Raw genomic sequence first — 17446 nt, forward strand, 5'->3', positions numbered from 1 at the left:
CCTGCCAATGAGGTGTTGCAGTAGGACGAGCCTCTCTCTGCGCTGCCAGAATGTGTCGTCCCAGCCGAACAGTGTACTGAAATAAAGGGACACCTCGATGGTCTGCTGAGGAGAAAGGGTCCCTCCAAAAGCACTCTCCAAGATCCCACTGTACTCGTGCGAGTGGACAGCTCTCCCAAGCCCACAGTCTCCAGTGGCTAGTCGCAAGAGCTGCTGGGTCACGATCTATGACACAAGTCCTCTCATAGATGCCCACCACTTGGATCCTCTGAAAACAACACTCTGCCACCTGTGGGGCCTCTACTGCAACTTGGTGTAAACGTTCCCCACTTTGTAGCTTGAAAAACAGGGAGGGTACAGTCTTTGAGCAAGCCCGAACTAAGATGAGAACCTCCAGTCGTGTGAGGGCTCCCATCCATCTGGGTGCTGCAGACTCGAGAGGTGTGAGCCACTCAACTGGTACGGCCTCATAGATGTCCTGACACATGATATGCACCCCTCTCATGCCCTGTAGCTGGATCCCCTAAAGCTCCTCTGACAAGCCTAAAAACTGTAGCCAGCCACCTAGAGTGCATGCTGGATCCTATGCCATGGAACCCCACGAAACATGAGGCCTACTACCAACCAAGTGGCCTCTCTGAGTGCTAACCATGGGGTTCCAAACAAGGGGCTGTCTCAGGCACTCCTCCGTGCAAGTAGGTTGACATTGCTCTAGGCCTCTCCGCAGCTGCTCCCAGGATCGGAGCAGACTCACAGCGAAGCGGTCCTCCAGTCTCCTGCTCAAGCTAACTTTGCGCATCTCTGTGAAAATCCATCTGGTCGAAGTTCTCCAGGGACCTCTAGCCTGAGGCACTCTAGTACTAAGCCGCTGAAGCAAGAACTCCTTCCACAGCTCCTCTCCTGGAAGAAGTCCTCTGACGATGAACTTCCCTAGAAGGGCTCTACTCTGTTGTGCTGGGTCTATGATCCCTAACCCTCCCTGAGAACAAGGAAGAATGATGACCTGCCATGATGTTGAGGATTAGCTATGGTGGGTGCCGCCTTTGAGGCTGGTGTGGAGAAGATGCAGTAGAAGAGGAGCCTGCAGAGAAAACGAGAGCGAGAGAGGGTGGGAGTCGACACAGTGGAAAAGAAAGACAACGCTATGTTTTTTATTAAAAGACTTTTACATATATAGATGCTTAAAACTTTCCATGCAACTCTCCATGCATACTACCTCGATTGGAGTGTGTAGTACTTGTTGATAGGATGTATTCCCACGGGGATTAGACATAACAATAGATGGGCTTGAAAACCCAACAATCCCCCCCTCAAGCCCGAACTAGACAAACCCTCTCATGATACCTCGAGTTTTTGGTGTACTCGTCAACCGTGAATTTTAGGTTTTCTCACAACCAAGGATTTTTGGTTTATCCATAACCGGGTGCTAGGTGAGTAACCCCCCCTTGAACAGATAGGGTGTAGGTCAAAAATTAGCTACCAAAAGTGCAGTTTTTGGTTCACTGCCAAACCTTGGGTTTAAGGTGTACCCAGTAACCTCATGAGAAGTGATAACAATAGGCTGAGAACTGACAAAATGGGAGGTCTTACCACTTATCTTTGTGGCAGTGTCTATATCCCGTACAAATTTTGATATGATGACAACTGACAAGCATGACAATAACTGACAATAGAGAGGCTAAAACAAGGCTTTGAGATTGATATTGACAACATACCAAATTTGAAATAAACCTATGACACTGAACATGTAAAATCGACTTTGAACTCGGCGGATTGTTGATGGACCAAATGTTTGAAAGCAAAGCTTCTTCTTTCTTGTGATTGTCAATGTGATTGAGCATGTCGTAAAGCTTGCGTGGCACTCGGAACATGCCTATGAAGCCAGGAAAGACTCTGTCAAATAGGTCTTCAATACCAAATAGATCTTCGTCTTGTCAGTTTTGCCGTTGCTTGCATGTATTAAGCTATTGTAGAAATAGGCTTTAGAAGCAAAAGGGTTGACAAGATCCGTCCACAATTTACTATTCTTGAGCTAGCACGTCTTCAAGTTTACGAGTCAATAGGCTACTAATCTGAGCACGGATGGGGTGTCTTGACTGACCTTATGTGTGAACTTTAGCTTTAATAGGAGACTTTTCAAAACCTTTTAAAAAAATAACGATTCTGTAATGTGCACACAATCGACTCATTCCTGGAAACCAAACGGGTCTGTGAAGCACCGCGAGCAGCAGTAGGGGTTTAGGATGGCACCGCAGTAGCCTCCAATGGCGTGGCTCACGAGCTCTGTGATCGACTTCTCTCTTGCCTTAGGTTGCACAATTGCGGCTCTGTAAACTGTGACCTCAGCACCTCCGGCTTTGCATGTGCCTGCCTGCAACGTCTTAAAACACCTTGCCTTGCCTTGCCTTGCCACAATCAACCAACAATCCTTTGCTCACCTTCCCACAGCCTTTTGAGAAGTGCTACCGCCCTGGTTGTTGCACTATGTAGGCAATCGCGCCGTCTTTGTTGCAACCGGCTACCAACCTCTCGTTGCCTTGTAGCGCCAGCAGCAGCACATCTGCCCTGCGCTTATGGCCCCCTCTTCTGACGCCTTCGTCTTCACCGCCTACTGGCTCACCTACTTTTGATATGCACGCCTAGGAATTTCCGCTGCAGCGCCACTGTGTGGCTTGATGCCGCTAGCCAAGCTATGCCCACCTTGAGAGAGCACCTAGCTCTGATACCAGTTGTTGAGGGTTAGCTATGGTGGGTGCCGCCTTTGAGGCATGGTGTGGAGAAGATGCAGTAGAAGAGGAGCCTGCAGAGAAAACGAGAGCGAGAGAGGGTAGGAGTCGACACAGTGGAAAAGAAAGACAACGCTATGTTTTTTATTAAAAGCCTTTTACATATATAGATGCTTAAAACTTTCCATGCAACTCTCCAGGCATACTACCTGAACTGGAGTGTGTAGTACTTGTTGATAGGATGTATTCCCACGGGGATTAGACATAACAATAGATGGGCTTGAAAACCCAACACATGCCACTCTGGCCCGGGCTATCTGAGTGTCACACCCTGACCAAAGGAAGTTCTTGATTAGCCTCTCTACCTGGCTGATGCAAGAACTCGAAAAGATCCAAGAAGAACTGATGTACCACATAGTAGCCAACAACACCTCGTTGGCCACTACAACTCTGCCTGCCTGAGAAAGTCGTGCGGACCTCCAATGTAACAACTTCCTCCTGATGGACAGGAGGAGGGGAGCAATCTGCTACTCGGGAGACAAGTCCAAGCCAACCTGACAGCCCAAGTATCGAACTGCAATCTCTGGGAGAATCCATCCGAAACCCTCACCTGGTATCCAATCAGACGTAGGAGCACTACCAACCGAGAAAGCCACTGTCTTTCTCTAGTTGATCAGTGCGCCTGATGCACAACAAAAGGTCTCAAGAGCCTGCTCAGACCTGTGAAGATTGGCCCCCTGGCCATCCAATACAAGGCTGAGTCGTCTACAAACTCGGCATCACTGCCTCATCTCCCAGAATAGGGAGCGCTAAGCCACGTAAACCAACCTGCTCTGAAACCAAAAACCTGCTCATTGCCTCAACATAGAACAGAAAGAGGAAGGGGGCAAGAGGGCAACCCTGTTTGACTGAACGTGTGAGCATGAAACGATCACCCTGACTGTGTTCCCATCTGTACAGAGCTGACACACCTTTGATCCAAGCATCTAAGAAACCCATCCTGCGTAGAGTGCCCTCCAAAAAATCCCAGTCAAGTTTATCGTAGGCCTTCTCAAAATCGAGAAGTATCACCAGATCCTCACCACAGAGCCGCGCGAGGGCAAAGCCCTCCCAAAAAGTAAAGATGTTGTCAAGGATACTACGCTCCTTGACAAAACCTGCCTCTGTCCCATGTATAATGCTCTCTAGAAGTGGATGAATCCTCAAACTCAGAGCCTTGGCTAGAATTTTGTAGGATGAGTTGAGGATGGTGATGGGTCGCCACTGTCGAATCTCATCCAAGGAGCCACCCTCCTTGGTAATGAGGTAAACCAGGCCCTCACTCATACTGTCAAGCATCTCTCCTGTGTGCAGGATGTACTGAGAAGCGCTGCAGAGATCTAAGCCAAGCAAGTCCCAGTACTCCGAGAAAAAGCTGGGAGTCAAACCATCCTCACTAGGTACCACAGGGTAGTCCCCTAAAAGCCGCGTGTAGCTCCTCTAGCTAAAGGGGAAGCTCAAGCCTCTGGCCCATCTCCTCAGTCACAAGACAAGGCATCTGTGCCCACAGCTGCTCTCTACATGCATCCTGGCGCTCTGACTCAAGCTCTGAAGACAATATATCTCGATAGAAGTCAATAGCAACTGACCGGTCAGGCCTCCTCAACTGATTGTGTCACCAGGAGGTGTATTTTTCCTGTTGCCTTCCGTAAATAAGTATTAGATATATTTATTTTATTTTTACTTGTTTGTCCCAAAACCCTTGAAAAGGTGCAAGTGGACATTGCATGGCCAGTGTGAAACGGCTGCAACCAAATGGGTTTCTCACATCGGGGATCTAGGTCGGTCAGACAGGGACGGCCCGGGCCAGTTAGCACTGAATTCTGATGAGTATGGAAGCTCGTGTGCGCCAAACTGGAATTTGAGCCACTCGTCAAGTCACTACAACTTTATAAGTTGATAGGGGCCAGTAAATTAACCCACATTGTAGATGGTGGTCAAATGGTAGTCTTCAATGATGGTCAGGAGACCGATAGGGACGCCATGGAAGCATCTCCTAAAATTTAGGGAACTGCTATTTTTGACCGGAAAATGTGTTCGCGTCATTAGCTCTGGAATGACAAGGGGAACATTTTATTGCTCTGCTGCCAAGTCAACTGACGCACCAGTTGAGATATTTTTAGCAGGGAAAGCCCAAACTCGGAAACTGGGCGACGTGTCAGCCTGTGAGCGATTCTGCCACTCTGGGAGGCAAAAACGAGCTGCATATGAACAAAGGGGGCGCCATTTTCAGCCTCAGGTGGATTGTAGCAGGTACAGAAGCTATGGAATGCTTACCTTGCCCTCTATGCACAGTATGGTGACGGGAGTGATGCCCCGCACACTACATGCTGCTCTCTTTCTCCCCTACGTACAATATGTTATGCCCCACTAGTGGGCTTCTCATTTGACCTATGTACAGTTCTGGGGGTTTATGCGCGTTTGCCAAGGCAAGAGCCTTATGAATAGGAACCGGATTAGCTAATTGCTAATCCCCCACAGGTACGCACTGTTCCATCACGAAAGATTCCGAGTTTGGAGAGTTTTCTCGCGTGAAAACTCGTCCAATTCACAGGGGAACTGTCCCATTGCGTGCGGGAGCCCTTGGGACACGCGTAGGCGTGTTCGCTCCGCTAAAAACGATCCGAAACAGGGAATTACAGCCTGCTGTGTTTTTCTGCAGGTTTAGGGTTTCGCACTTAAAATGCAAGGGAACATCGGGGGAGCCTCGTGAGAGCCTTGGGATGCGTGTACAGGCTTTTGGGCTCCCGGCAGTGAAAAACAGAGAATTACAGCCCGCTGAATTTCTGTGACAGCTCACCAGAAAGCCTCCAGATGTCGAGGGAATCCGTCCTAGACAGGTGTTTTTGCGCCGTTATGCTGTCGAAATCCGGTCGAAAACCTGCGTTTTCAGCCCTCGCCAGGTTTGGACAGCTTTGTGAAAGCTTGTGCTAAGTGGTCGGATCGTCTACCTTAATTTGAATAAAGAAATACCGAAAGGGGCGCCAATCTTTGGGGCCTACAGGGTGTCGGTCTCGTGTGCGCAGTGACATTCTAGTCGCTGGACGCAACTGTGTTCTCTTTCATTCTCAGTGCTCTGTGTAAAGTTAACAGGTAATTGAAATAGTACAGCCCTCTACGTTGTATAGGCCGGTTATAGATTGACCTCGGCATGCGTATGCCGAGGTCCCACTGCCTCAAAGAAAGCGCCTGTCACTGTCACCCACTTGGGTCCACTGAGATGCCTATCGATGGAAAGCAAACTCATGGTGCCTCTCCTCTATGCTGACGAGCTCCTAGAGAGCCTGCTGCAACTGCTCCTCCAACCAAGGACTCTTTGGATGCTGCTCTTGCATCCTCTGCAGGGAAGCAACACTCCTTCGGAGACGCTGCTCCTCTCTCGCTGCGGCAAGGTGAGTCGAAGACTCCTGAAGAAAAGAGTCGACTAAGTTGAGCAAGTCCTGAGGCCACTCTGTCACTAGGAGAATCTTGCATGTCTAAGCTCTCTGTCCAAAGAGCCTCCACTCGCTCTCTGAGCGCAGAGTCAGCAAGACCCTCTGAGGGATGCGTAGCATCGTGCTCCCTCCTCCTCTGCCTATCAGTCACTGTGAGGATCACTCGCGCATGGTCCGAAAAGGAAGTCCCACCCAAAATGCCAACAGTCCTACCCTAGTCACAGAAGTGATCACTAGTGTAGAGGCGATCTATCCGAGATAGATTCACTCCTCCCACTCTATGGTCCGAACAAGAGAAGGAGTTGCTGTCAGGTGGCCTCACAAAGCCAGATGTTGCCACACATTCGAAACCCGCAGAGTCATACATAACCTCTCCCAAGCTGCCAATTCATCTCCATGCACAGTAGTATGGCTACCTCCAATCTTGTCAGCTGGGTCCTCCAACATGTTGAAGTCTCCCCCAATGCACCAATGCTCTGCCTCCGCCAAAGACTCTACAATGTGAGCCCAAAACTATGCACGTGCGCTTGCCACATTGGGCGCGTAGATGTTCAGGAAGCCCATGAGGCAACCCTGAACCTCCATAGTAATCCATTGAGCCTTGCTTGGCACAATAATCCCTCTGCCCACAATGGTCATACATACCCCACCCTTGATGCGTCTAGGTCCAAAAGCAGTTGACCAAAACGTCTCATAACGGCCACGCAAAATCTAACCACATCGCCAAATACGGCTCTCACAAAGGTGATGCTCATGTAGAGCATAAGAATGCCAATCTCACACCCACAAGGCATCTCTGCTGCTCGTGACGCAACCGACCCCTCTGACGCTGAAACTAGGGCCCTCCTAATCCCTGCACATTCTATGAGATGATCCTCATGGAGTCAGTGAGAGAAAACAGATGTTGTCGCAACAACCAACCTCGCTATCTTTGAGGCCGGTTTGGATGGGGAGTAATCCGCATCCGAACGACCTCTAGACAAGCGCGCAAGAAGTGACTGTCCCGCCCAGGCCCAAGCCGAGTGTGAAGCCCGAAGGGCTACATCCTCTGTCCAAGAATCCTCATGCACAAATACATAACAAGGAGGGCACTGAGTGTCAGCAAACAAATGCACCACAATGTGCCTCCAACCCGATGCATCTGGAGGCGTCACGCTGAACTTGGCAAGAGACAAAAGTGTGCACCAGATCTGCCACCACTAAGTCCCCTGTGTGGTGTGAGAACTCAGTAGCCTGAGTCTGGAGCCAGCCCAGGACTGTGTGCTCGGTCCACTCTATGTGATCCCTACCACACAGCAGAAAGGAGAAACCCACCACTGTGTCCAGGGTCTCAACGCCTCTAGCTGCAAGAAAGAGGACGTGGACTCGAAAGCTGGCCTCTTGCAACTCAGGAGAAGAGTCACCCAGAAAACCGAGTGAAGCTGTAGTCGAAGAACTCCCAGCGTCTGTGAATGTCAAAGCTAGTCAGACCTCTAGGGACTGCTGTAAAGGTAGAAGTGTGCACCAAAAAAAGGCGTTAGTTGGGATTATCCCTCTCAAACCACACGGCTCGTAGCTAAAGCACTACCAAGAGAACCCCTCGCACCAGAAGCGTGTCCAGTATCCTACGTCTGAGGAGGAGTGGAAGAAGGGTCGTGAGATGAGGCTATGGGCCCCATCGAGGAGAGAGGAGAAGGTGGAGGGGGGGGGGGGGGGGGGGGGGGGGGGGGGGGGGGGGGGGGGGGGGGGGGGAAGCGGCAGCACCTGAGGGAGGAGGAGGTGGTGGTCGAGGAACTGAAGTGGACGAGGCTACTCAGGTAGGTCCTGCTGAAGGGGGTCAAAACGGTTCCCAATCGGAACCAGGTGCTGCTGAGCTGCAGTAGGTCGCGGCCACCAGGGGGAGCAGTGCGGCGAGCCCTCCCTTGTCGGGACGGCCAGGCACTCACTGCCAACCGTGAGCTGTCTGATCACTGGTCTCTTTCGATGTACCAGCCTGTGTGTCCTGTGTATCTGGATGCTTGGCATGCTCATCCTTGTGAGGCTGCGCATGCGTTGTGGGTAGAGGTCTCCTGCGATGATAGGCCTTTGCCAAATGGCCCATCTGTCTGCAAATAAAACACTGGTTTGGGAGACCCGAATACTCCACACTCTTTCTGAACCATCCCCCACTTCACCCTAGCCAGCAGTACCACCTTGGGAAGGGAGTGCGTGTCACGAACGAGAACCCGCACAATAGGTAAACCTGCGGCCTTGGCCCCAACTGAAGCTCGAATGCGTGGAGACTCCAAAATTGTCGCGAACATGGAACAAATCCTAAGTAGGAGGATGAGGTACTCTCGCCTCAAGCCTGGGAAACAAACCGAAATCGGCAAGTCTGCCTCCTAGGGTCAAAACCGTGATGCCAACGTCGGAGGTAAGCTCGAGCTGCTCAGATGCCGAGTGGGCTCATCGAAATCACCTTGGCAGTCATATCTGCAAACTCGAACTCTACCTGGTAGTACTCTCTCCCGAGGATCTAGACATCGGTGATCTTGCCCACATCGGAGAGAAGCCGGGCTTGTAGTAAATCCTGAACCTCGCCCCGACTGGGCCGAGTGCCAATGATATTACAGATAACTGAAGTGGCTTGCAAGCGCTCCACTTCGGCCATCAAGCTCGCTTGCTCTTCTGGCGAAAGAGCAAGTCGAAGGGTAGGCTCCGCGATGTCAAGCGAGGGGGCTTCAGACTGCCTTCAGTGGAGTCCCTCTGAGGTGGAGCAGAAGCCGCCATTCTGTGTCTATTGCTAAGTCGAGGAAGCGGAAAGTGACGCGAAGCTCCCAGAAGGCTGCAAGGACGGATTCCTGCGAGCTAAGAAAAGGGGTGGGGGGGATGCAAGCGGGAAAGTGAGGGGGCTGTGGGCTGGGGTGGGCGCGCTGGCAGGTAGCGAAAAGTATGGGGCAGGGCAGCGTCCGGGGGGGGGGAGGGAGAGAGCCATGGCGAGGGAGAGGGGGTGTAGGAGCGTGCACAAGGGATGGGGCGAAGGCAGAAGCAGCTAGCCTTTCGTTGCTTCAAGATCTAAAATTTAGTCTTCTTGAGCTCGTTTTAGAGCTGAAAACTGTTTGGAAAGCCAATAAGAGCACTGGTCTGAGTGCCACTACTCATAGAGAGACACACACAAGCATCTGTTGGCTACCCTTAACCTTCATATACTTTCCTTAGCCTCTATGAGGCCTTTGTGAGGGTGGGAGCATGAGATAGAGAGAGAGAGAGAGAGAGAGAGAGAGAGAGAGAGAGAGAGAGAGAGAGAGAGAGAGAGAGAGAGAGAGAGAGAGAGAGAGAGAGAGATGCAATGAAATGCTATATTAAAGTCTTCAAAAGGCCAAAACGACCTGTGAGACCAAACTGTTACAAAATTGTGAATCTGATACCATGTCTGGGTACAAAAATACTACTACTACTAGAATCCATCCTCATCTGCACTTTGGATGTCGTGAGAGTATGGCTCGAATCCTTTGTTGTAGTCTCAGTCGATGCTGTGTAGACCCTCTCCTCAATCGTGGCCGTCTGGATCTCTGTAGCTCCAATACTCGGTCGATGAGAGTGCCGGTAGTCGTCGAATGAGTGTGGGCCGAGCTCTGCAGTAATGGCTGCTCCTCTGCCTGTCCCATATCTAGTGGAGATTACTAGACTCATTCGTCAGGATCTGATCCAGCTCGACACAAGGAGGACATGGATAGAGCCGGTACAGGAGTTGGGCACGAAGATGGCTTTCTATAGAGAGCATCTTCTCCACCTCACAGAGGATGGGTTTGTGATTCGACCAGCTATATGGACACACATCTTTCTCATGGTTTGCGTTGTGTTATTGGCCAGATACGCACATCCTCACATCAGCTCGAGATTGAGACTGGCAGATTCAGAGGGATACCAGCAGATAGTAGGATATGCCGCTTATGTCATCTAGAGCCAGAGACAGAGTTACATTACATATGCCATTGCACAATGTACTATGAGATACGAGGCCGATTCCATTGTCTATTCAGAGAGGGTTTTGGGCCTCTATCTAGGGTCATGAGTTATGAGGATCAGAGATGTCTTGGACTGTATCTACTTGAGGTACATAGGCATAGAGACACTTTACTGAGGAGAGCTGGAGAGAGACTATAGCGTGGACAGTGTGTCGTGCTCTCTACAATGGGTGTTCCTCAGTGCAATGTGCGTGAGATCTCACTCAAAACAGAATGAAAACACAGGAAACAACAGATAACAGAAAATCAACACAGAGACACAACAACACACCAGACATATGGACTCGACTATCTCAAAGGAAACAATACAGACTCTGGCGTGGCAGCACACTCAGCCCCAGCCCAAAACTCACGGATACAATGGGATGTCGAGCCTCAGATGTGCAGGCACGGTGCAAACGTGCTGTGTGTAGACTCGCTCCTCTAGACGACGACGACGGACCATATATGAAAAAGATGATAATGATGACCCAACAGCTACTACTCATATGTCCAACCATAAAGAGCCACCAACAGCTCATAAACGTCAGCCATCCAAGTCTATCTCCACACTCAGTGGTGAAGGTGACCTGGCCACGATGTCCACTAGACCACCGTCCGTATCCCTGCCACGTGTCACTGCCCAACCCAGAGAGTCCGTCCAATGTGACCCAGACCAAACCAACTGTACTAACTGTGTGTTCTGCGAAAGTGACATTGTAGCCTACTACAGAGACAGATTACAGGTTTCTTTACACTAGATATTGGACACCCAGAGGAGCAGCCACCATTGCAGAGCTCTGCCCGCACTCATACTACCACTACTGGCATTCTCATAGACCGAGCATTGGAGCTAGGGAGATCTAGAAGACCGCGATTGAGGAGAGGAGCTACACAGTATAGACGGAGACTACAGCAGAAGATTCGAGCCATACTTTCTCGACGGCCAGAGTGCGGATGAGGATGGACCATATCTATCCCCCCCCCCCCCTTCTCTCATTGTACTGCTCAGTGTCCTAGGCACCTTTTGTATTAGCTGGCACATTTATACAGTCCCAGTCTGTAGTAGTAGTATTTTTGTTTTAGTTCTTTTTGATTCCGGACATGGTAGCAGATTCATAATGTTGTAACAGCTTGGTCTCATAGGTCATTTTGGCCTTTTGAAGACGTTAATATATCATTTCATTTCATTTCTAACTCTCTTCAGTAAAGTGTCTCTATATCTGTGTAACTCAAGTAGATATAGCCCAAGATGTCTCTGATTCTCATAACTCATGACCCTAGAGAAAGGACCGAAACCCTCTCTAAATAAGCAGTGGAAACGGCCCCGAATCTCATAGTACACCGTGCAATGACATTGTAATGTAGCTTTGTCTCTGGCTCTAGCTGGCATAAGCGGCATATCCAGTCGTCTGCTGGTACCCCTTTGAATCTACCAGTCTCAATCTCCAGCTGATGTGAGGATGTGCGTATCTGACCAATGGCACACCGCAAACCATGAGACATATGTATATCGATGTAGCTGGGTCAAATCACAAACCCATCTTTTGTGAGGCGGAGAAGATGCTCTCTATAGAAAGCCATCTTCGTGCCCAACTCCTGTGGCGGCTCTATCCATGTCCTCCTGGTATACAGCTGGATCAGGCACTGGCGAATGAGTCTAGTAATCTCCACCCGAGTAAAGAGAGAGAAAGAGAGAGCTCATAAAAAATCATACCCTGCCTCAAAAACTCACGCTACAACTTTCATTTTTCTTTTAGCCTTATTTTAATCTTTATAAATTTTGTGGAGTTTGACACTAGATTGACCCGTTATTTCAAAAGGTTTTAAACCTTAGGTTTAAAAACCACCGCTAAAGGATTAGTATCTGACCAATCTGGAGCACATTTGACCTTCCTGTCCCCACACCTCCTGACGAGTCTGTTTGTTCTCACTACGATGTCCATATAAATTTTGTCCGGCCCGCCACTTTCATGGGCAGCCAAAAAAAAAAAAAAACAAATCATTCCTTTTTCAAAAAACTAGGGACACCATCTTATTCATGGTGCTTGTCTGAATTGCACCGGAAACATACCTGTCTTTTATTAAATTAATTGGTACCAATAAATTTGTGTGCACAAAAATGGTTTCTATTCATTTACGGCATTAGCCAAAATTGTGGTTTCTATTCATTTACGGCGTTAGCCAAAATTGTTACAGGAACCCTCTCACTCTTCAAAAGCCTCGGACTCTCGTAAGCTGCTACATGGCTGTCCTACATCACATCGCTCCCAAACTGCTCCCACAATGATCACCGTAAACCTCAAAAGGCCTTGTAGACAACTTCGGCTTATGTTGTTCGAATGCCGTAATCTGTTTAGGTCCTCAAGTGAATGATACCCTTTCTACATAAGGGCGTGCATCGGCGAAGATATCTCTGAAATTTGCGATGAACCGCCGATAGAAAGAACACAAGCCCAAGACGTTTCCTCACATCATGCACATTCCACAATGTAGACCAATCGCATATAGCCTCAACCTTAGATTAATCCATGCTAACATCCTTGGATGAAACAATGTGTCCCAAGAAGTATCTCAGCGAACAAAAACTCGCTCTCCTTTTCATGGATCACCAATCTATGTTCCCTCGGTGCTCTAACACTCATCTCAGATGCTCTCAATGCTTTGGTTTGGGCCTTGAGAAACTAATGATGTCGTCAAAAAATGTGTCCATATACTATCTATGCTCTCAAAAGATCCTGCCCATTATCCTTTTGAATGTTGCAAGAGCATTAGTGAGCCCATTTGAGATCACCAAAAAATCATACAATCGCTGAATATGGTCTTGTATACATCTCGAGGAGCGGATCCTTATTTGATGATAGCCACTCTGAAGATCGATTCCATTGAAACAAGTTATTTCCTGCAATCTATCAAGCATATCCTCCATTCAGGGTATTCAAAACCAGTTCTTAATGGTACTCTTTTTAAAAGCTCTGCAATCTATGCACATTCTCGAAGATCCACTTTTCTATCTGGTGACTTGAAGGCCAAAGTGCCTGTCTGAAAAGTCAAAGCTCCTATGAGTAATGAATAGCCGTCGGAAGCACGGTCCATAAGCTGCAAGATGCTATAGGAATGGTCCTTCAAACAAAAACTCAGTAGCTTTTCGGGTAAGCCACGACAAAGGGGCTCCATTTGCTACTTGAGAGGAGAGTTCCTAAGAGAAGCCACAGGTGAAAAGTATCCCCTCCGATTGTACCTCAAAAGTGTGTCGACCTCTGTCATCCTACGATAATTCCAAGCGGTCAAAACCTTGGCTTCATACTTTGCTGTCAGCCACAATGTTCAAGAGGACACATTGACCTTCTTCAGGGAGGATTAGCTAAGGTACGGCATATAGGCAGCGCTCCCGACAGATTGGAACATACCCTATGAGCTTTAGAGCCCAACGTGAATGGGAGCTTTCGTGCAGATAGAGATGCTGATCGCAGTCAGAGCCTGTACGGCCGAGGAAGAGTGCTTCTTCTTTGAGGTGTAGGGGAAGGGCTGGCTTGCTCACATTCAGCCTTGGTCTCAAAGTGCACCTTCTAGAGAATTAGAGTTGTGGTTGCAGCAGCACAATAGTGAAACCTCAATCCTGATCATGAGGAGGCAGTCAGAGGGGACTGGTCAGGGCCCGTCCTCTAGCTCAGCTACAACAGGACCCTCTTTCATGGTGGACAATGGCAGCGACTGGCATAACAGATTACCTAATGTGGCTCTTCCCTCCCATTTTATGACTGAGCCATTGTACACACATGGATGATCATGGGCGAGCCTCCCTTTCTAGCTGTAAAATGTACCCTCTTGATGAGGAAATGTAGTTTGCTTGGCAGGTAAAAACTAATAGAAGGACCCTTTCTGCAAAAAAAAGAAAAAAGAAAACAGAGAGATTTGCAGTAGCACCACATAAACTCATGTGAGACATCTTCACCATCCAAGGAATGCAACACCCATAGAAAATATCCACGTGGAGTTTCTAAGAGTAACCTATGGCCAAACCACTGGGAGAACGCAAAGACTACAACTATCCATTGACGACACCTCCCTCCCTGAGCAATACGAGAGAAATTTTGTTCAAGTGAGCATCTTCACTCTCACATCATCTTTCATGACACAGCCATATCTCATTTTCCGTGGTCCAAGCTATATTAGGGAGAATTCACCTGCCTGCATCACATGGATACAGTTATGACTGGAACCATGGTCTGCCAGAACAAAAGAAAACATGTGCTCGATATGTGTCCTTCAAACAGGTCTCAACTATCCATTCAATTTCTTTGACATTTCTTCCTGCTTAGCCTTATAACTCAGTCTGAAATATAAAACTTATGAAAAGCAGGATTCAACATTGTCAGTCTTTGCATTGACAATATTATCCAAATTCATAGAGCTATTAACAAAAAACAATAAACCGCTCGACAAACCTGTACCACTCCTTGTCTTTCCTCCACCATCCAGCCTTCCCTTTGGGATGAGGGATCTTCTCAAGGAAGTTTTCAATCAGATTTAATGTTGGAATGCTCTGACTAAACACTAAGGTCTTTTCGCCTCGCGCTGAGCTCATGGACAAAATGTCTAGAAGCAAAACCAACTTCCCACTATCCTCTAGCATTCCTTTGGGCGTATCAATTAAATCCTTGCACCAATCAAGATTTTCTATCTGCCAAAAGGTGTGATTCAGAAAAAAAGGTAGACTCAATTGCTCACTATGTATGATCACCGAAAACACTATGAAACAAGGGAAGGTCATCTACCATGTTGAACCCATCTGAATCTGTCTTTTTCTGGCTTTTCATACCATTCCTTCTTTCTGCAAGAGGAAATACAATTATTTTAAAATCAGAAGCAATAGCTGCAGGGATAGGGCGAAACACAACAAAAAATTCGATGCTTTTTTACCATGTTAATAAAAACGCATAAAATATCACGCTACAAGCAAACCTATAAGTAGATAGCCAAGAAATTCGCTTTCATACAAGTACCACAATCTAAGGTGGATTCAGAAACAGTGCTGCCCATACTGGGAGTGTCATGCATGCGCACTTCAATGCTTGAAGGTTTTGATCCTTGGATGGAATGCACAAGCTCCGTCCTATTGCTGGATACCTCACATGGGCAAAGAAACTCTCCTGCTATCGGCCATATTTGATAGAGCTGTTTATAGCGGCCGGATGGGCATCACTAGGATGCCCACAGAGCGCTAACGCATCGGCAATGAACCAGTGTGTAAAATCCAGCCTCACTGTAACTAGTTACAGTCTTTGTAGCGAAATCCTAATGTATGTCCTTAGTCTAGTGAAGTAGTCCGCCATTTTGAAAATCCAGCCTAATTCATCTTGTTGACACCACCTGCTCATGAAAAGTTTGTTGCAAGCATCTCTCTGCTCACAAGACCCTAGCAACCAATGACTTTCAAAGCTTCCTTGGTGAAGCGTGTTTAGTAAATCTAACTTGGATTAAGTGGATGAGAGTCACTAGCCGGGGGACCTGGTGTCCTAGGGCCCCACTGACAGTAGTGTATACAATCTGTGGCTAGGCTCGCTTGCTCTGTCGGTGAGAGAGCAAGTCGAATGGTGGGCTCAGTGGGGTCGGCGAGGGGACTTCATTGGAGTCCCTCTGTGGCGGAGCTTGAGCCTCCATCTATGTCTGCTGCTGTGAAGAAAGGGCGAAGAGGCATCGGCGAACGGGGACCTCCCGCTGGACCGAGCACGTCGCAAGCGCTGTCGAGACCAGTCAAGCAGGAACGAAGAGGGCGAGGCGGAGGACCAAAGGCAACGTGCAGGCAGGTGGGGCAGCGGGCAGGGAGCGAGCAGGGGGCCGGGGGGGGTGAACAGCAGCAGCGAGCTCCTCTATTTGGTTTCCCCTCGCATTCTCTTCTTCAATATTTTCAGTTCTCATATACGGCTGCAAGATAACTGTGTATTAGTTCTCCCTTTTGCCACACTGACTCTCTTTCTCACCTTCAATAGCCTATAATTATGCTGAAGGCTTAACCAGATGCAACCTGGTTCCAGTGAAAAGTTTGAGTCTTTTCAGAAGAGCAGGAATAGCTCTCCTTATAACCTAATACATCCATTCCTAATTTCTCTTCTTATTTCTGACAAAGCTATAAAGGCCAGGAAATTCTTCCCTTATGCGAAACAGAAAATATGTATTCGGATGCCTCTACAGTATAATGACAAAAAGATTCAGAGCGGTTATACACTAGAGTAACAAAAATGAACTCCACGTAGTAAAGCTCACCATCTTTTCTGACTTCGACATTTTCCTCATCACTAGACTGCCCCTCATCATCTAGAAATTCATCCATGCTATCATCGCTCAGAACCTCTTTATCCTCTCTAATCGTAAACAAGAGGTCAGGATGGTTCCATACCTAAGCCACCACACGAAAATCAGTAAGGGGGGTATCGGCAGTATAATAGCTTTGCTAAATCATTCATAAACTGACCTTGGAAAGGGCATGGTATGTTGGGAATAGAGATTTGCGATATCGTGAGGTCATAACGCTTTGTTCATTTGAAAGCCAAAACAGCTGAATAAATTTGTTATACAGAGCATGTTGTAGCTGTGAAAGCCTAACTGAGATTACATAGATGAACTTTTTTGGAAGTTCTTTCTCAACGACATTGGCCCCTTTCCTTTGCACAAACCCCATCAATTGTTTATGCAAGACATGAGTTCGTTCCTTCATACATCTCACATCATACTCGGTTGAATCCGCATGCTGACCATTTTCAATCGGGTTCTGAAACCTGGGGGATAGTGTGAACACAACAACCATAACTATGAAAATGAAAGAAGGTAAAAAGTGCAAGAACTAAGCAAAGCAAAAACCCATTCTGAAACCTGTTTTTGAAATCTTGAGGCCTTCCTAGGAATCCTTCCCTAACAAAGTCAACCATCTACATCAATTTACAGAGAATTCATCAGACATACGATTTCGCATGCCTAGTTGATCCAACCAAATGAACATACACTTACACAATAGTATTCCATGAGATTGTTTTGCAAAGGGGATCCTGTCAAAGCTATGCGCCTCTGAGTTCTTACATGTTTCAAGGCTTGAGTAACGTCTGCCTTCTTGTTCTTTATCATGTGTGCCTCGTCACACACAAGTATGTCAGGTCCCGGGATCTGATGCACAGCAGTCAGCTTCAAAAAGACTTCCTGATCTTCAAATATTCCATTCTCAACATTCTACCTCTTCACTTCTTGCATGATTTAGCAACAAGTATTATCCATGCTTTGGCATGGC

At 48.0% G+C, this 17446-nt stretch overlaps 1 protein-coding gene across 8 annotated transcripts in view; it reads right to left on the reverse strand.

Annotated features, from left to right (window-relative positions):
• ATRX (P-loop containing nucleoside triphosphate hydrolases superfamily protein) overlaps positions 1-17446 on the reverse strand; it is a 172871-nt gene that overhangs the window by 25420 nt on the left and 130005 nt on the right. For 6 of the 8 annotated variants that reach the window (XM_086512848.1, XM_086512853.1, XM_086512852.1 and 3 more), the window contains exons 18-23: positions 17173-17325; positions 17038-17093; positions 16640-16943; positions 16432-16564; positions 14943-14998; positions 14613-14848 (exon numbers count right to left, since the gene is read on the reverse strand). In XM_086512848.1, coding sequence (XP_086368974.1) covers positions 14613-14848; positions 14943-14998; positions 16432-16564; positions 16640-16943; positions 17038-17093; positions 17173-17325 — 938 coding nt within the window. Of the gene's footprint in view, positions 1-14351; positions 14514-14612; positions 14849-14942; positions 14999-16431; positions 16565-16639; positions 16944-17037; positions 17094-17172; positions 17326-17446 lie in introns of all 8 variants that reach the window. The other 2 variants (XR_015188194.1, XR_015188195.1) reach the window with 2 other exon arrangements.

Source organism: Adiantum capillus-veneris, chromosome 5 (assembly GCF_014529385.1).
Source record: "Adiantum capillus-veneris isolate H3 chromosome 5, ASM1452938v2, whole genome shotgun sequence".
Taxonomy (NCBI): Eukaryota; Viridiplantae; Streptophyta; class Polypodiopsida; order Polypodiales; family Pteridaceae; genus Adiantum; species Adiantum capillus-veneris.